Here is a 19,913-nt window from a genome sequence, read left to right as displayed (position 1 = left end):
GGTTGGTGAGCGAGCGGGTTGGTGAGTGGGGTGAGTGAGTGGGTTGATGAGTGGGCTGGTGAGTGAGGGGTTGGTGAGCGAGCGGGTTGGTGAGTGGGGTGAGTGAGTGGGCTGGTGAGTGAGGGGTTGGTGAGTGGAGTGAATGAGTGAGTAGGGTGGTGAGTGGCTGGGTTGGTGAGTGGGTTGATGAGCAAGTGGGTTGGTGAGTAAGGTGAGTGAGTGAATGAGTTGGTGAGCAAGTGGATTGGTGAGTGGGGCGAGTGAGTGGGTTGATGAGTGGGCTGGTGAGTGAGGGGTTGGTGAGTGAGTGCATGGGTGTGTGGGTTGGTGAGTGAGTGGGTATACCAGATGAGGCACGATACGGGAGTGATGGTGGTGGAGGTGATGATGAAGTGTGGTGTGGAGGCAAAGGCGCACTCTCTACCTGCCGGCCGCACGCCGCTTCTGTGTGTCCTTGGCCCGTGACAGCGCGCCTGCCAGGGACAATGACAAAGGTCACCCGCATAGCCTCCATAGATTTTTGAGGCAAGTGCTGTTAATTCTAGCGCGGCCGTAGCGCAGCGCGCCAATCGCTACACTCGTCACACAGTCCCGGTTTTAGTCTCACAGATGGGAAGGTTGACCCAAGATGCACGTGGAATGGGACCACTACTACTCACCACTTGGCTCGACGGCTCAGGCTCGTATTTGAATGGCTAGGTGTGTATGTTGAACTTCTTTTGCACCGTACGCAGTCAACCGTGCTAATTGGAGGTGCCAGGGAAGGACCACAAACTTAAACACAAAAACAGCAGTTCCAAAGAAGTGAGTTTGTCGATCTAGATGATGATTTAAAAGTGCACAGCTCCAGTGGCTTCTTAATATCGGAAGGGAAGAGCGTTCCAGACGGCCGCAGAAGCGCATCTGAAAGCGACGCGCGACGCGGTGACCGCCGCCTTTGTTCGATGACGAGCAGCTAAAAGCCGCTGGCTGCTGCGAGAATGAGCGGAGTTCGCGTGACGATGGTTCATGCTCATTGACGAGATCAGCGAGGTGATCGTGGTTCATTTGTGGCGAGCGCTTTGCGTGCAACGAGCATTACTTTATAACGCTGCATTCGTCCGGCAACGGGAAGCCAATGCAGCTCAGCAAGCACTGGGCGGACACGGTGCCCGTCGCGACACGTGCTCAAGAATTCTGTACACGCAAGATTTCAATGCAAGGAATATTCTCAACGATATTTTTTTCTTAACTCAACATATTTATCAATAACCCGTTGTGGCCTTAAGAGGAAACACGTAATAATCACTGTTTTGGGCATTGCACATAAAAGCCCATTGCCAAAAAGTGACCTATTTTATATATTTTTGTTTTACTTTTAAGGCCGCAGTGTGGTCGATAAAGTGTTGGAGTTGTTTTGTTCTCCGTACTCGTGTACACCGTTACCGACGCAGCGTCGCCAAATTATTTGTTGAATCTTCTCAACCAAAAGAGCCACCCCCGAGACTCGGTTGAGCGGTGCGCTCTTGCAGTGGCACCGTCACGACACGCGCCAGACAATTTTGTACGCAAGCCGCAGCTCTCGTTTCGTGTCCAGGGGGGAGAGACCTCAAACCTCGCCCCAGCGCGACGTCGCCACCCGCCCGCCCGCCCGCCCGCCCGCCCTCGTCTCCCAGAAAGGCCTCACTGTTGTGCAGCTTGAGGAGCTCGGGGAGGCCGCAGGTGAGGCCGCCGTAGAAGGTCACGGCCTCGTTCAGCGGCTCCGTGTCGGCTCTGGCGTGCGCGGTCGCCGCTAGCCCCGCCGCTCGGATGGCGTTCCCTGCCTGGACCAGCGCGGTGCCCAGCAGGCCGAGCCCGCCACCTCCACCGCCACCTCCGGCGGCGGCGGCGGGCGGACCCGGCAGCGTGGCCAGCGCTGAGAAGGTGGCGCCCAGCTGGTTCAGCGCCAGCGCCAGGCGCTCGTAGGAGCGGCGGCCACCGTCGCGCCACTGCGACACCGCCTGCCACGTGGCGTGGCGCAGCTCAGCCATGCTGCTCTCCGCGTTCACGTGGAACAGCTGTGAGCCGAGGCAGAGCAGCGAGGTGCCACGTTCTGGTGATTGTCCCTTCGTCGTTACCGTCAACGTTACGCATCTCAATCTTGATTTTTTACATTGGAGGAATTCGATGAGCTGTAAAGCTTTTTTTTTGTTTGTGCAGATGTGCAGCACGGGGCGGGTCAGAAAGTTTCACCAACAGACAATTAAAAAAACAATAGCGGTGCCAAGTATAGGAAAGGTAAAGCGGTGTCGGATGAAGGCCACCCTCCCTCCCTCCCTCCGTTGTTGCCTTCCCGCACGGTCCTGCAAAGTCGTTTTTTTGAAATGACACAATCGGTCAACAGCGCAGTTTAACACGCAGTAGTCAGCTTTCGCGACCAACGTTATCCATAAGAGTTGTTTTTGTTCTTTTGGGTTAGTTCGCAAAAATATGAATGTATCATGAAAACACTGCCACCACCCGACACAGCCAATTAGTAACCCCACAACATTTACAATTCAAGTACCGTGACGGTTTCGCAGGCGTCAGCCAGATGAGGCTGGTTGTAGTTAATCACATTCACTGCCCGATGATTTTATCGAACATGAATGATTACTCAGCATTGAGTGCGGCCATCTCTTTCAACCAGGTGACAGCTCCTTCACATTCCCGATCGTTCTCCAACGAGGCTTATTGGCCACGAATCACGGTGGGGATGCCCCCAAAACACCGTGATCTCTGACCCGAACGGTCCCACACAGTGCCGGATGAAGCAAGTGCGGGGCCTTTCGCATATGTTATAAAGGGGGGCTAAATAAAAAAAACACAAGCAAATATTAAAAGACATACATTTTTAGCTTGCATAATAAAGTAATTGTATTTTTTCATTTGCTATACAGCCAGATAATACGACAAATCTCTAACCTTAAACGCCCAGTCGTTCATTAAAGTTGAAGGCGGTATAGTACTATAGTAATAGAGCAAGTGCAGAATCACTGAACCGGAATTAATAGCTTGACAGCATTTAGCGTGGGGCCCTTGAAAGTGCGGGGCCCGTAGCGTGCTGCTGATTTCTATGAACAAAGGTTGGGATGGCACTATGCCTTCCTGCCAGGGATATCGATTAGACTCGCCAATCCAATGGCGTTGTCATCTCTTGTCTGCCAAGGATGTTTAGGGCACAGTTTTAGTTTCCTTTAGGCAGCGGGTTCTTAACCTTTACTGCAGCCTTATACCCCCTTGGATTCTCCGTCGTTAACATTTTTACGTGAATAAATACATCGGGGTTTGATGACACAAAGTCGCTGTACTGACATGCCCGTCCTTATTTTGTGTTTAGATGATTTACCATCTCGCACCCCAGGTTAAGAGCCACCGCCTTAAAGGGAAACGTGACTGCACACACGCACACACGCACAGCTCGCTTATGGATTGAGTGCACGGAAGGATCCACAGGTTCATATTCTTAGCTCTTTCGGTAAAGGGAAACAATAAAATAATAATATTTTATTATTTTATTTTATTGTTTCCCTTCAACGTGACGTTCATATTCTTAGCTCTTTCGGTAAAGTCACGTTGCTTGATAACGCTAACATACTTTTTGCACAAGTTTTAAACAATTCGTTTTTTTACACTCACGACGCAACGCCGCATGTATCGTGGGCACAAGCATCGATATGAATCAATGGAATAAAAAAAAACTGCGTGCGACTAATACCACAGCGACACAACTTGAGGGACAGGATGGCAGGGCCCCTGACCACGACTTTGAATGTTTTACAGTAATTAGTATCGTCAAATGGATCTTAAAACGCTCTCCAGACAGACCGGGCATGCACGGGGTAGAGAATGCATCTGTGGCATCTGGTGGCGTCTGTAGAAAGGAGGGGTTAACCGCAAGGGATTGGGCTGATCTTGCAGCTCGCAGCAAGTAGCCTTAGTGGTCTTCATCCAGCAGTGGATTTGTCGGTTGGGGTGAGACCGTTGTGGGGAAACTAAGGGGATTGGTGGAGCTTCGCGGGGGAACATCCCAGGACGGAAAGAGAAGGGGGTTAAAGGAGCAGATAGAGGTGGGGCTCGGAGTCCAGGCGGTCATCGATTATCTGGTGGCCTTTGGGGGGGAAGGTTGCGCCGGATTTCCAAAAACGTCGGACAATTAGTCAATCATTATTTAAGGCAACTTATTTTTGCACACTGTTGTATAATGTTGTGTTTTTAAGTATTGTGTTTTTTAAATTATGATTTAAATGTAATTACTATTTGAAATTGACACAAATAATCATACAAATAGACAAAAATAAATATCCTACTGTAAAAAAGTTACCGTATTTACTGTACCGTACTTACCATTCCAATCTCGAAGAGTCTGCATGTGGTGATGTACGCAGCAGTACCACCACGCGCTTGTTAGAACAACAACAACCACCACGTGTGGTTGACCATCATCGGACTGGTTCACAGCCTTCGCAAGCGGCTTTGAATGTTTCGCCGGATCGGCCCGGGACCGCCAGATCATGTTGGAAGCAGCCCGAGTAGATAATTAATCGATGATCGACTCTAATTCGCCAAAGCGTTCACTCGCTGAAGACGTAATAAAGTTCCAAATTCAAGACTTCTCACCCTACAGGGGGTCAGGGGGCTGGGACTCCTTAACAGGTTAACAAAAATAAAAAAGGCCGCCTGGCTTGGCTTGCTGCTGCTGTGCGTGCGTGCGCTTGCGGTGCGTGCGTGTGTGCTGTGCGTGTGTGCTGTGCGTGTGCTTGCGGTGCGTGCGTGCTGTGCGTGCGTGCTGTGCGTGCGTGCTGTGCGTGTGCGTGCGTGCTGTGCGTGCGTGCTGTGCGTGCTGTGCTGTGCGTGCGTGCTGTGCGTGCGTGCTGTGCGTGTGCGTGCGTGCTGTGCGTGCGTGCTGTGCTGTGCGTGCTGTGCGTGCTTGCGTGCTGTGCGTGCTGTGCTGTGCGTGCTGTGCTGTGCTGTGCGTGCGTGCTGTGCTGTGCTGTGCGTGCGTGCTGTGCTGTGCGTGCTGTGCGTGCTGTGCTGTGCGCTTGCGGTGCGCGACCTTCATGGACTTGGCCAGCTCCTCCGCGTGCTGCAGGTCGGCGGCGCATCGGACGTCAACGCCGAGGTAGAAGCTGTGGCCCACGTCGCGGTCTCGCTCGGCGCGCCGCTTGCCGCCCTTCCACTCCTCCACGTTGTCGCCGCACGTCAAGAAGTGCCGCAAGACGTCGCACCTGCGGCGCCGTTCGGGGGTTGGGGGTGGAGTGGTGGTGGTGGGTTTTTTTTCCCGTTTCGCTTCGTGTACGCGCGCGTTCAGGATTCGCGTTGAAAGTTCAGGTTTGCGCCTGAACGCGCCGAAGATCTCGTGGCCCTCCCCCCATTGCGCGGGTTTAAGTCCTTGGGGAATTGTGGCGATCCGCAAACTCGAAGGCAAATGTGAAAAGTAGGGGTTTGATTCACGGTTCCTAAGACGACACCCACCCCTTTCTTTTGCTATCCTACGTGAACGCAAACGTGAGACAGGAAGTACTTTGTACGTTGAAAACGATCACAAATTTCCACGGCGTTAAATGTCACGTGTGCAGTAAGTGTATACAATGGGGGGGGGGGGGGGGAACAAGTACAATGTAGGAAGAAATATCGCGGGCGGAGAACCTCGATCCACCCTCAGGGGACGCTGGGAAGACCGCTGTGACCTCGAACCCGCAATGGTTTCAGTTTCAGTTTTCATTTATTTGGTATAGCCCTGTGAGCCATTCGGCTCTTGAATGTGCTGCGTGGCAGACAAGATTTGAGCCGAGGCGTCGTGCGTGTCCTTCTTCTGTGCGGCAGCATCATCGCGAGTAGCACAGTTAAAGAGTACTTGTAGAGACTGGTCCCTTCTCCCGTAACGCCACGGGTGTAGTAGGGAACGCGTTTTTGTTTGTTTGTAACGCGGACGCGAATCAGATATAACGCGGTTGAGCGAACCACTTCGCGCGAGTCGGGATAAGCGGTCGTACGGCTGCCCCGGCGGAGCATCACACAACAAGTTATTGGGATGCTGCTGGATGTGTCTAGACACTACCCACACGCCCCAGCCTCTGTTCAGCCGACGTACGCATCTGACGTGTTATCGCGGACCGTGCTTTACCATGATATTATTTTACGACAACGCGATTTTTCCCATAACGCGGCGTTCCTCAGCAAGGCAACTACCTCGTTATGGGAGGAGAGACTTCGCGATTCTTCACGATGCGCCCTGCACAGGAATCTCGCGATCGATCGCGAACGGTCGATCCGCAGGGTGTCGCGACCGGCGGACCCTGGAACCTCGACAAGCGTGGCGCAAACGGTGAAATCCGCGATGGGAAAATACCCGCGGGTGATCGAGGTTTACGGTGTATTTAACGGAATTGTTGATACTTTATTGTGGCTGACAGTCACCCCCTTGAGATCAGCGAAAGTGCTGAACTTGTGGCGGTTTTGAGAAGTCGCCTGATATCAGGAGCGGCGAGGGTCTCGGTAACTGTGCGCCTCTGCAAGCACAGAGAGAATCTTTGAAGTGAAATGTAAAATGCGAATACGGTATGGCTGCTCACCCCGCAACTAGAAATGCTCTGATCGTGCGTTGTCTTTGTGTTGTTCGCTAATTGGTGTTCTGTGGTCTGACGCTGGTGAGACTCAGCCATGCAGAAGGCTGTCTCTGGTGTAGGCCAGTTTCAAAGACAATGCAGGCATTATTATCAGAGAATGTTGTGTTTGCATGTTCACCACAAGTGTAAGGCGTGGTTCATGCAGTAGACTTGATTCCTTGCAAAACGTTTATATTTTGTGTTTGAACATCTTAACACAATTGTTTTATTGCCAGAAAGTGTAAAACCTCGTCTTGTTTTTGTATGCAGTGTTTGTTTGCATGAGATTACTCTTGAGCTGGATGAATTGGCCCGTGGTTTTTTGTTATTGTAAAGAGTTTTTACTGTCAAGTGCCCTGGGATGCCTTCTGCAAGAAGAACGCGGCATACTTCACGTGTAGCTATTACGTACTACACGTGTAGTAGCTACACGTGTAGTAGCCACACGTGTAGTAGCTACGGGCCCCGCACTTTCAAGGGCCCCGTGCTAAATGTTTTCAAGCTATCAATTCCGGTTCAGTGATTCTGCACTTGCTCTATTACTATAGTACTATACTGCCTTCGACTTTTATGAACGACTGGGTGTTTAAGGTTAGCCATTTGTCGTATTATCTGGCCTTATATAAAATGAAAAAATACAATTACTTTACTATGCAAGTAAAAAATTAGTGTTTTAATATTTTTTTTTTAATTTAGGGCCCCTTTATGACATATGCCACAGGTCCCCGCACGAGCTTAATCCGGCACTGCCACCGCCGCTCCGTGTCTCACCCGGCGAGCGCGGGGTGGCCCGTGACGTGCTCCAGCCACAGCGAGAGCTCGCCCACGCGTCGCCGCACGCACTCGGGCGCGTAGCGCGCCGCGGCGGGCAGCGTCCCGGGCAGCCGCGGCACCACCACGGCGGGGAACTTCTCCTCGAGGCGCGCCCGCAGCCACGCGAACTGCTTGTAGCGGCGCCACACGGGCGAGGGGGCCGGCGAGTCGGCCGCCGCCGCCGCCGCCGCCGACGACGACGACGTCGTGAGCTCGTAGGCCAGGTAGCTCTTGATGCCGCCGAACTTGCTCCGCTTGGAGGGCGCGCTGACGGCGCACGTGAAGCGCGCGGGGTCGTCCAGCCACTCGGGCGTCCCGTGGGCTCCGCCGATCGCGACGCAGCGGCCGCGGTCCGTCGCCGCCTGCAAATGAGGTGGGGCGGGGGGGTGGGGGGGATGTTGGGCCAGGTGAGAAGGCGAGAGACGAGGATAGCCTCATGAGCGAGAGTGACCGGGGCCAGCAACAATAACGCAAAGCGATAACGTAACAACGGAGCGTGGCCTTGAAGCGAATAGAAATCGGAGAGGAGGAGGAAAAAATTACTGAGCGGAATGAACCTGCGGTCAAAACTGCCGCATCATCATCATCATCTTGACTTAAAGCTTTCGTGACTGCAGGAATTCATATTATTGGGTCTTCCGGTAAAGTCACGTAGATAGTTTGACCCTATCTACGTGACTTTACCGAAAGACCAAAGAATATCATCGTCATCACCACGCGTCTCACCTCCGTCGCTGCCGTCCCATCATCATCCCTGACCCCATCGCCATCCCTGACTTTGGCTGCTAGCCTCGTCCATCGTCCGGGTGGCGGCGGCGGTGGCGCATCGTCGCGATCGTTCGACCGCAGGAAGGTGTCGGCCGTAGCGCCCATGGCCGTCGTGCCCACCATCTCCACGTTCTGGTAGTGTGCGGAGGGGAGAGCGTCGTCGCCGCTGGAGAAGGAGGAGTCGCCGCTGTCGAACGAAGAAGCCACGGACGTGCGCGCTTCGAGTGAAGGACGGCGGCAGAAGGCGACGGAGGAGTAGGCGATGGGAAGGCCCGGGCACTCGTACACGGTCGTTGCAGGGAGCTGCGCGGAGGGAACCGTACACGCAAGAGTGAGCAGCGGAACGGCCGAAACACAGCAATGTATACCCAGTACCCCAGATGCCTGCCCCGTGTACACCGATGCCGCTTGATAAGTGAACTTGCTGTCGCGCGAGTCGAATCAACCTAAATTGGGCTTCGTGTACAATATTCAACCTGCTATTGGCAATGTTATGCCTGATTCGGGAGCATGTACGTGTCTGCACGTTGAACTTCTTTCGCACCGTACGTAGCCAACCGTGCTGCTGATCAGAGGTGTGGGGTGGAAGGACGACAACACGAACACACAAAAAGCTATAATAATAATAATTATAGGGTTTTCCCCCTTTTTTTGGCAACAAAACTGAAACCTTTTTACGAGGATTCATGTCTGCATTAACCACAATACCTGCAGTCAAAATGCAAACAAAAAAACACACTAAATTTTGATTTAAAGCTTTCGTGACTGCAGTAATTCATATTCTCAGTTTTTTCGGTAAAGTCACGTTGAAGAGAAACAACAAAATAATAAAATATATATAAAACAATAAAAAAAATTCTCACGACGTTTCGACCATAACTCAAACGGTCATCTTCAGGTGTGTCGGTTTGCATAAATTTATTTTTAAACGGCGCATTTATTTATTTATATAAAACGTTAGCGTCACGCGCTGCGATTTGGCATTTTGCCCAGGACCAGTCCATCTATATTTTGAAAAGAGGAGGGGGGAGACGAAATTTTTTATAATGTATGCTGTCTGAAAGCCACTGTAAGCGTGAACAATCAATTAAGAACTGAAATGGTTTATCAAATCTTTCCAATGATTGCTAAGATAGAATCCATCTTCTCGGTTGAAATTGTCTCTGTGCTTGTATATGTGGATAGCCTCATGAACGAATCTCTCATGGAAGCCAGATGGCTTACAAAGAACCTCTGTCTTGGAAAAGTCAATGGCATGTGAGCCTACTGAATTAGAACAATGATCTGCTACGGCCGAGGTGTTGGTCCTACCGTGTTTAAGGTCTGCTTTATGTTCACAAATGCGGTCCGAGACATGGCGTTTGGTTTCTCCAATGTAACTACTACCACAGAGGCAACTTAGTTTGTAGACACCAGGGTATTGTATGTCCGGAATCACATCTTTTACAGACGGAACCAGAACACAAGATCCAGGTCCGTTTCAACACATTACATAAAAAAAACTAAGAATATACCGAAAAAACTAAGAATATAAAAAACACACAATGATAATATATTGGCATTGTCCTTGAAACTGATTGGTTCTCACCAAGGGACGGCTTTCTTTCAGTTTTGTTGCCAGAAAAAAGGGGAAAACCCTATTATTATTATATTTTGGTACTGGCAAAAGAGGTCTAATGACACAAAAAGCTGTTCTAAAGAAATGAGTTTGTCAATCTAGATGATGTATGTATGTATTTCTACTTACGTGACTTTACCGAAAAAAACAATGAGTAATTTTATGCAGTCACGAAAGCTTTAATACTTTATAATCTAGATGATGATTTAAAAGTGCATAGCTCCAGTGGCTTCTTCATATTGGAAGGGAAGAGCGTTCCAGACGGCCGCAGAAGCGCATCTGAAAGCGCCGCGCGACGCGGTGACCGCCGCCTTTGTTCGATGGCGAGCAGCCAAAAGCCGCTGGCTGCTGCTACTGCGAGGATGAGCGGAGTTCGCGTGATGATGGTTCATGCTCATTGACGAGATCAGCGAGGTGATCGTGGTTCATTTGTGGCGAGCACTTTGTATGTCATAAGTGCGACCTTATTAATGCATTCGTCCGGCAACGGGAAGGCAATGCCGCTCAGCAAGCACTGGGCGGACACGGTCGGATCTTGCCGTGCCCGTCACGACACCTGCTCAACAATTCTGTACACGCGCAAGATTCCAATGCACAAATCTTCTCAATCATATATATTTTTTTAAATCAACACATTTATAAATAGCGCGTTGTGGCCTTAAGAAGAAACATAATCGCCCACATTTTGGACAATGGCACTTCGTCATTGCACGTAAAATACCACTGCCAAAATATGACCTATTTATTTTTTACTTTTAAGGCCACAGTGTTGTTGATGAAAGTGTACATTTTGACTTAAATCTTTCGTGACTGCAGGAATTCATATTCTATGGTTCTTTCGGTAAAGTCATGTAGATCGAAAAAATAATAACAAAACAATAATAAAAATAAAGTGAATAAACAACTAATACCATGACGTTTCGATCGGAACACAAGCGATCGTCTCCTGATGACGATTGCTTGTGTTGCGATCGAAACGTCGTGATATCTGTATAATTTTTTAATTCACTTTATTTTCATTATTTGATTGTTATTATTTTTTCGAACCATAGAATGATGAAAGTATTTGAGTTGTTTTGTTCTTTAGTGGCTCGTGAGTACCATTTCCGACGCAGCGTCGCCAAATTATTTGTTGAATGATTCTCAATCAAAGAGGGCCTCCCCCCCTCCCCCTGCGAGGCTCGCTGAGCCTTTCCACCCATTAGGACGCCCATCATTACGCCATCGACGCGATGCATGCGGTGTCAGGACACAAGGCGGGGAGCAGCTTGAAACACCGGGCCCACAAAGTAATGTCCACGGTACCAATTGAAACCTCCCGCAACCCTTGACATCATGACAGCTAAGAGTGGCCGGTGACTCCCTTGAGGTTGACAAGCGGTGGCGAAAGGCTTGGCGGGCGGGCGGGCGGGCTTGGAAGCGGTGTGTGTTCGCTTGATAAACAGTGGGCGGTTTTTGTCACACACGTGGAAGCCATGAGAATTCAACATCCACGATAGAGGTTTTTTGTTTGTTAGATCGCGTAAATATAAATGTGTCGTTAAACCCGTCACCACCCGACACACAGCCAATTAGTAAGGTTTGTCACGTGAGCAAAACATGCCAATTCGTTACTAGTACAGCACTAGCCGGTGTGTTGGAGAGTAAGTGTTGTGGGTTTACTCTCCAACACACCAGTGTGTGCTGAACTAGTAACGAATTGGCAAACCTTACTAATTGGTTATGGCGGGTTTAACAACACATTTATACTTACTCGATCTCACCCAATAAAACCTCTATCGTGGATGTTGAATTCTCATGCCTTCTACGTGTGTGACAAAAACCGGCCACTGTTTATGAAGCGAACACACACCACATATCTTAATGATAATATTGGTCACGAAAGCCTACTGCGTGTTTAACAACTCAACATTGTGGCACACTGCTCAGCCGACGGGTGGCATTCTTGTTGCATGCATCGGGGCCAAAGAGAGACGCTGTCGCGTTCGCACGGATTTCCCACGCAGTGCTCACCGTATCGTAATGCTCATGGTGAGGATCGTGGTGGAGGTGGTGGTGGTGTCGTGGGGTTTGCTGCTGTGTCGTGCCCTCCAGACTCGGGTGCAGGACCACTGCGGGGCTCAAGTTGCGGTAGTTGACCAGGCTGTACATCATGGCCGGGCACGGTGGAAGTGCCGTTGCCTCGGTCTGCTCTGGATCTTCCTCGAAGGTGTTGAAAGCCTGCCTGGGGAGGTGGCCATCCGCTGTGGCGTTCCAAACATTCCGGGAGCTCTCTTCAGAACGCGAGTCCTTTGACATGCTGTCAGACAACAACAACAACAACACGTGTGCGCGCTTGTGAATAAACTTAGCAAACAGAAAAAAAATCGCAGCGAAGAAGCGGTTTTGACTGCTACTTTTATGGAACGAAAATCCCAAACCCCCTAAAAAAATGTTGTCCCCCGCAATTAAAACTGCCAAAAGAGGATGCGGTTTCTGGTTTAAAATGTTAAAACAAGTTAAACAGCGACTTTTGAGAACCAAATTCACATTTGGCGAAATTCATCAGCCCTTCTCTTTAATAAGCACGCAGTCAGCCACATGCCGGCGATGGGAGGGGGTGGGGGGAGGGGGCACTCTAGTTTTGTATAACGCAGCTCCACATGAATCCGACGGGCGTGAAAGCTGTTTGGCACCCCCCAGATCCACAGACCTGCGCTCAGTTCGTCGTCCTTACCCCCGCACCTCCGACGAGCACGGTTGGCTCCGTGCGGCGCGAAAGAAGTTCAACGTACGTACGTGCGTCGCGTGCACGTGCATTGGGATTGCAACCTTTCGCCACAGACCAAATCCGGTTCAACATTTCCAAGTCAGATCTCGGTAACAGATCAATCGCTGCCAGCCCAACACAGATTTTAACAGCGGCAGGGACTGGTCATTGTTTGTTCCTGAATGAGGATGGCCACCTGACCGACAGCGGTGTGCATGTTGAACTCGGTGCACGTGTACGCGGTCCGTTGCAGGGAGCTGCGGAGAGCGAACCATTGACACAAAAGTGAGCACCAGAACTGCCTAAACATCTCTATTCATCATTAGACCTCCTTTGCCAGTACCAAAATGTAATAATAGGGTTTTTCCCCTTTTATCTCGCAACAAAACTGAAACCTTTTTACAAGGGTTCATGTCTGCATTAACCACAATACCTGCAGTCAAAATTCAAACAAAAAACATACTATGATAATATATGCGTTGTCCTTGAAACTGATTGGTCCACACCAAGGGATGGCTTTCTTTTGAGCCTCGACCCAATTGGTGCTCGACCAGATGATGCCAAAAGGCGTACCAATTGGGTCGAGGCTCAAAAGAAAGCCGTCCCTTGGTGTGGACCAATCAGTTAATGCAGACATGAATCCTTGTAAAAAGGTTTCAGTTTTGTTGCCAGAAAAAAGGGGAAAACCCCTATTATTATCTCTATTCATGTACGTATGTTAAACTTTATTTTTCGCACCTTACGTAGCCAACCGTGCTAATCAGAGGTGCGGGGGAAGGAGAACTATGTGTCTCTGTGTGAGTCTATGGGTCTCTGTGTGAGTCTATGGGTCTCTGTGTGAGTCTATGTGTCTCTGTGTGAGTCTATGGGTCTCTGTGTGAGTCTCTGTGTCTCTGTGTGAGTCTATGGGTCTCTGTGTGAGTCTCTGTGTCTCTGTGTGAGTCTATGGGTCTCTGTGTGAGTCTATGGGTATCTGTGTGAGTCTATGGGTCTCTGTGTGAGTCTATGGATCTCTGTGTGAGTCTATGGGTCTCTGTGTGAGTCTATGTGTCTCTGTGTGAGTCTATGGGTCTCTGTGTGAGTCTATGGGTCTCTGTGTGAGTCTATGTGTATCTGTGTGAGTCTATAGGTCTCTGTGTGAGTCTCTGTGTCTCTGTGTGAGTCTATGGGTCTCTGTGTGAGTCTCTGTGTCTCTGTGTGAGTCTATGGGTCTCTGTGTGAGTCTATGGGTATCTGTGTGAGTCTATGGGTCTCTGTGTGAGTCTATGGATCTCTGTGTGAGTCTATGGGTCTCTGTGTGAGTCTGTGTCTCTGTGTGAGTCTATGGGTCTCTGTGTGAGTCTATGGGTCTCTGTGTGAGTCTCTGTGTATCTGTGTGAGTCTATGGGTCTCTGTGTGAGTCTCTGTGTCTCTGTGTGAGTCTATGGGTCTCTGTGTGAGTCTATGGGTCTCTGTGAGTGTATGGGTATGTGTGTGAGTCTATGGATCTCTGTGTGAGTCTATGGGTCTCTGTGTGAGTCTATGTGTCTCTGTGTGAGTCTATGGGTCTCTGCGTGAGTCTATGGGTCTCTGCGTGAGTCTATGGGTCTCTGCGTGAGTCTATATGGGTCTCGGTGTGAGTCTATGGGTCTCTGTGTGAATCATATGGGTCTCTGCGTGAGTCTATGGGTCTCTGCGTGAGTCTATGGGTCTCTGCGTGAGTCTATGGGTCTCTGCGTGAGTCTATGGGTCTCTGCGTGAGTCTATATACAAACACAGAGACAATTTCAACCGAGAAGATGGATTCTGGCTTAGCAATCATTGGAAGGATTTGATCAACCATTTCGGGTCTTAATTGATTGTTCACGCTTACGGTGGCTTTCAGACCGCATCCATTATTTTCGTCTCCCCCCTCCTCTTTTCCGAACATAGATGGACTCGTCCATCTGAACAAACTGCCAAATCGCTCTCCGTGGTGCTAACGTTAAAAATAACCGCCACTTTTTTCAAATTTTCTTGTTGTGGTTTTCACACCTGATGATGATTGCTTGTGTTGCAGTCGAAACGTCGTGAGAATTTTGTTGTTTTATACACACTCACTCCACACACTTTAAATCGCGTGCATCCGAGCTTGCAGAGAGGAGGACGCGATGTTGCACGCGACACAGAAGTTGAACTCAAGTGAGAGCCGTCCACGTGAGTTCGGGGGCGGTGAGCGACGTTGCCTTTTATAGAGGAGCGTAAACGAGTTCGCCGCGGTCTGCTTATCAAGAAGAATAAAAAATAAAAGTTCTGCCCCAACAGCCTGTAACAGGCTCAGGTACTAATTTGAGGCCGAGTCTACCTAGGAGAGGCCCTGGACCGGTTCAGATAATCGTCACTTGGTGTTGGCCGTGAGCGGGAATCGAACTCGGGTCGCCGGGTTCGTAGCGTAGCGCGCTAACCACTACACCACAACAACCGCCATTCGCCACTAAGTGACGGTGACGTCACCACGATGCTTGTGCCAGGCCATGTGCACCTTGAGGCCACGTGAAATGTCGAACGCCCGCTGGCAACAGGTCACGGGGCAGACCCAGGTGCCACGGGTCGACTGACTGAGATGACTGAGATGACTGGCTGATGCACCACCTGTGCCCCCTATTGTGCCAACTTGCTGTGCTTTAGCCACCCGGCGCTCCGCTCGTTGTTGTGAGCTTCGCTCCTCCGCCCTCTGTTGTTGTTGGAGGGCAACTGCCTCCAACTGCCCAGTAGCAGCAGCGTCCTTCACGAGCCTCCTCCACTGAGGCCGATCTTAACACCGCTGGTACCAGTCATCGGCAAGTCCACTCAGCTCCACATCCTCCTGTACCACATCACTCCATCTCTTCTCTAGCCTGTGCCGTGCTCGTTTAGCCCCCTCTATCCGGCCGAACAAAAGATGTTTGGGCATGCGGTGGCTGGGCATGACCCAGCCAACGCAGCCTTGCCTGCCGGAGGAGCTCACCGATGGGACTTTGCCCAGATCTTTGAAGGATTTGTGACCTCCTCACACAATCCAGCCTGGTTAAACCCAGAATGGATCGTAGGCAGGCCAGCCTAAATGTTTTTAACTGGCGAAGATGCTCCATTAGGGGGGTCCACGTTTCGCAAGCGTAGAGAAGGGAGGGAATGACCGTGGCCGAGAAGACCTGAAGCTTCGTGCGGAGCGACAGACCAGGTAGCTTCCACACAGCGTTACGCAACCGATGAAAATATATTGCCGCTCGACTGATTCGGAGTGAGACCTCTGCTATTAAACCGGAGCCGGTCATGAGCACACTGCCCAGGTATGGGAAACTCTCTACTCTCTCCACAACTGCCCCATCACCAATTAGGAGTTGTGGAGGTGGAGTGTCCGATGGTACAAAATACCCAGGCAGGTGCTGAGTTTTGGTGGGGCTGATGGTAAGGCCCCACCTCTTCGTGGCACGATCCAGATTCAGCAGCAGCGTCTCCAACTCCTCCTCTGAATGAGCAGCAATTACCAAATCATTGGCATACGTAACGTGATTGACCAATAGGGAGCCATCCCTTGACCGCACCCGGGCATCGATCAGCCTCCCATTATATCTGTACCAAATGGAAATTCCCCCCATACAGCTATTGAAGGCTTCACGAACTACGTGGTCAAAATAGATGTTAAATAATGTGGGAGCCAGAGGACATCCCTGTCGCACCCCAAGGTGTACAGGGAATGGCTCTGACTCCCGGCCACGTAGTTTTACCCGGGCCCGCTCACCATCATGGGGGTCCTTAATGATCGTGAGCAGAGGGTCAGGGTCTCCGAAAGCACGAAGAACAACCCAGAGCCCAGGCCTACTGATGGTATCATAGGCCTTGACCAGGTCAATAAAGCAGAGATGTAGAGCTTGTGGAAATTCCCTACACCTCTGCTGTAGCAGACGGACAGAAAATATGGCATCTGTGTAGGACCGCCCTATCCTGAAGCCGCATTGGGGCTCCGCAAGCCTCTCCTCAGCGTGCCTAGCAAGGCGATGTTGAATAATCCTTGCCAGGACCTTTCCCGGCACACTGAGGAGTGAGATTCCCCTGTAGTTGTTACAGTCTGTGCGGTCCCCCTTCTTAAAGAGGGGTATCCTTCCAGTCCTGCGGAATCCGTCCAGTGGTCCAGACTGTTGTTATGATGTCACGTAGGGCAGTCTGTGCACAAACGCCACCCTCCCTTATCATTTCGTTTGGGAGATCATCTCTGCCCGGTGCCTTTCCTGGTCTCAGACTCTGGATCGCCTTCAGTACTTCCTCAACAGATGGCACCTCAGCCACCCACTCACAGGGGGTGACTTCTTCCAATATTTGAGGCACCGCAGCCTCAGCAGGGTCATCCCCACTTTGTGTCACGATGTTTTCCTGGCTGAGGGATTTCCCCTCCTCCAGGACCTCACAGAAATGCTCAACAAATATGCAAACCTGTTCCTGGGAGTCGGAGATTGGATCACCGTTTTTTCCCCTAATGATGGTAATAGGTGTGGCGCTGCAGGTTACTTTTTTATGGAGTTAAATAGGGATTTGTGATCACGGGCCACTGAGGCAGACTCCATCTCCTCAGGAACCCACGACCATCACCCATCCTTGCAACGCGTCACGGCTCTCCGAACCTCCGAGCGAAGGCTGCAGTAAGCCTCCTCATTCTCTGACGTGGGATGCTGTAGACGATTAGAGTGGGCCTGTCGCTTTTTCTCAACCATCCTGAACACCTCTGTCAGCCAGGATCTCTGGGGAGGTCTGGACCGCGTACCCAAAACAGCCATTGCAGCTGCATGAGTCACAGTCCTAAACCTCGCCCATTTACCCTCGACATCAGGAGGAGTGGGGGACGATGCCAACCCCAGCCGCAAGCGATGATGAAATTCTTGCTTGCAAATTTAATCAGCTGAGACCAGGCCACCTTAGATTGGAATGGGGTCCTGGGTGTACACCCACCACCGGAGTGGAAGAATGGCAGGCGCATCTTACAGATGACTAGTCGATGGTCAGAGGGCAGATCAGCTCCACGGTAGGTCCTGGTGTCAAGGACATGGGCTCGCATCCGCTGGTCCGTCAGTATGTAGTCCAGCAGATGTTCTTGCTTGGACCCGGCATGCATCCATGATGTTGTGTGGATGTACCGATGCCAGAACAGCATGTTGGTAATTACAAGCCCATTGGCTGCACAAAAATCTAGCAGCCTCCTACCGTTGTTATTGAGCCGATCTGGCCCATGCCTTCCAATCACTCCAGACCAGGTGCCAGCATCATGACCAACTCGGCATTGAAGTCACCCAACAAGATTACTCTATCCCTAGGGGCCACTTTAGCCAGCACCTGTGACAGGAGGTCATAGAACGCATCTGACTCATCGGCTTTGCCTGCATCCCTCCACGGATGTTCGTCTTCGGTGGGGGCATAAGTAACCACAACCACCACTCCTCGCCTCCGGTTGATGGGAAGGCGAGCCCAAAGTAGCCTGGGGCTTACAGCTTCCCACACCTCACCACCACGCTCCCACGCCCCCTTCATTCTTTTGTTCAAAAGAAGAGCCACACCCTGTTGTTTGACAGTCTGCTGCCCTGAGTAGAGGACTACTCACGAAGATCAAAGACCCCCGATATAGCCTTAACAGACTGTAGGGGCAAGTGCTGTTAGCGAGCACCTATGAAGGCCAGAACGGTACACGATAGGGTGGGTGGCCAGCACCACGCCCGGCCGCCTTTGTCTCCCTAGTGGTAATGTTTACACACCGCACCAGGTACTCATTTGAGGCTGAGTCGACCTAGGGGAGGCCCGGGACTGGTTAAGATAATCGTCACTGGTGTTGGCCGTGAGCGGGAATCGAACCCGGGTCGCCGGGTTCGTAGCGCAACGCGCTGACCGCTACACTATCGCTCTACTTTAACACACTACACACACAGGTACACACACACACAGTAGCACACACACAGACTGTAGTACACACACACACACTGTAGTACACACACACTGTAGTACACACACAACCCTACCTGGGTTTCGCTGGCAGCTGCACCGATTGCCTTTGACTTCCGAGACGGCGATGTTGGCAGATCGTTGTGTGTCTGTGTGTGGGGGGTGTTTGCGTGTGTGGGGTGTTTGTGTGTGGGGGGTGTTTGTGTGTGTGTGTGGGTGTTTGTGGGGTGTGTGTGTGTGTGGGGTGTGTTTGTGTGTGTGTGGGGTGTGTGTGTGGGGTGTGTGTGTGTGGGGGTGTTTGTGGGGTGTGTGTGTGTGGGGTGTGTGTGTGCGGTGTGTGTGTTCGGTGTGGTGTGTGTGGGGTGTTTGTGTGTGTGTGTGCGGTGTGGTGTGTGTGTTCGGTGTGGTGTGTGTGGGGTGTTTGTGTGTGTGGGGGGGTGTTTGTGTTTGGGGGTGTGTGTGTGTGTGTGTGGGGTGTGTGTGTGGGGTGTGTGTGTGTGTGGGGGGTGTGTGTGGGGTGTGTGTGTGGGGTGTGTTTGTGTGTGTGGGGTGTGTGTGGGGTGTGGGGTGTGTGTGGGGTGTGTGTGTGGTGTGTGTGTGTGTGGGGTGTGTGTGTGGGGGTGTGTGTGGTGTGTGTGTGGGGTGTGTGTGTGGGGTGTGTGTGTGTGTGGGGTGTGTGTGTGGGGTGTGTTTGTGTGTGGGGGGGGTGTGTGTGTGGGGTGTGTGTGGGGTGTGTGTGGGGTGTGTGTGTGTGGGGGGGGGTGGGGGGTGTTTGTGTGTGTGGGGGGTGTGTGTGTGGGGTGTGTTTGTGTGTGTGTGTGGTGTGTGTGTGTGGGGGGGTGGGGGGTGTTTGTGTGTGTGTGAGGGGTGTTTGTGTGTGTGGGGTGTGTGTGTGTGTGGGGTGTGTTTGTGTGTGTGTGTGGGGTGTATTTGTGTGTGTGTGTGGGGTGTGTTTGTGTGTGTGTGTGGGGTGTGTGTGTGTGTGTGGGGTGTGTTTGTGTGTGGGGGGGTGGTGCGAGAGGGTGAACACTTCCAGGAAACCACTTATTGTTTGAGTCACGCGCGGTGGCATGGATCGCGAAATCGCAACAGGAAAGCTGCCGCTTGACACCGCTCGAGCGTGCACGGCAGCAAGGGGGAAGCGATGGATAGTCTGTCGTGTGCTTAGTTTCCTGTCTAAGCGATGGATAATCTGTCGTGTGTTTAGTTTCCTGTCTAAGCGATGGATAATCTGTCGTGTGTTTAGTTTCCTGTCTAAGCGATGGATAATCTGTCGTGTGTTTAGTTTCCTGTCTAAGCGATGGATAGTCTGTCGTGTGTTTAGTTTCCTGTCTAAGCGATGGATAATCTGTCGTGTGTTTAGTTTCCTGTCTAAGCGATGGATAGTCTGTCGTGTGTTTAGTTTCCTGTCTAAGCGATGGATAGTCTGTCGTGTGTT

The 19,913-nt window shown here is 51.2% G+C and overlaps 1 protein-coding gene across 2 annotated transcripts in view; it reads right to left on the bottom strand.

Annotated features, from left to right (window-relative positions):
- LOC116953513 (uncharacterized) overlaps positions 1-19,913 on the bottom strand; it is a 23,196-nt gene extending 3,283 nt beyond the window's left edge. The window contains exons 1-7 of one of the 2 annotated variants that reach the window (XM_076075194.1): positions 18,553-19,913; positions 11,818-12,103; positions 8,145-8,489; positions 7,377-7,780; positions 5,054-5,225; positions 1,667-2,036; positions 425-473 (exon numbers count right to left, since the gene is read on the bottom strand). In XM_076075194.1, the coding sequence (XP_075931309.1) occupies positions 425-473; positions 1,667-2,036; positions 5,054-5,225; positions 7,377-7,780; positions 8,145-8,489; positions 11,818-12,103; positions 18,553-19,547 (2,621 nt within the window). In that variant the 5' untranslated portion in view covers positions 19,548-19,913. Of the gene's footprint in view, positions 1-424; positions 474-1,666; positions 2,037-5,053; positions 7,352-7,376; positions 7,781-8,144; positions 8,490-11,817; positions 12,104-18,552 lie in introns of those variants that run through there. The other variant, XM_076075195.1, reaches the window with a different exon arrangement.

This window comes from Petromyzon marinus, chromosome 52 (genome assembly GCF_048934315.1).
Source record: "Petromyzon marinus isolate PM22_M1 ecotype Great Lakes invasive population chromosome 52, UKy_Petmar_22M1.pri1.0, whole genome shotgun sequence".
Lineage (NCBI taxonomy): Eukaryota > Metazoa > Chordata > Hyperoartia > Petromyzontiformes > Petromyzontidae > Petromyzon > Petromyzon marinus.
Note: the sequence above shows the minus strand (reverse complement) of the source record. Positions and strands in the feature narration are given on the sequence as shown.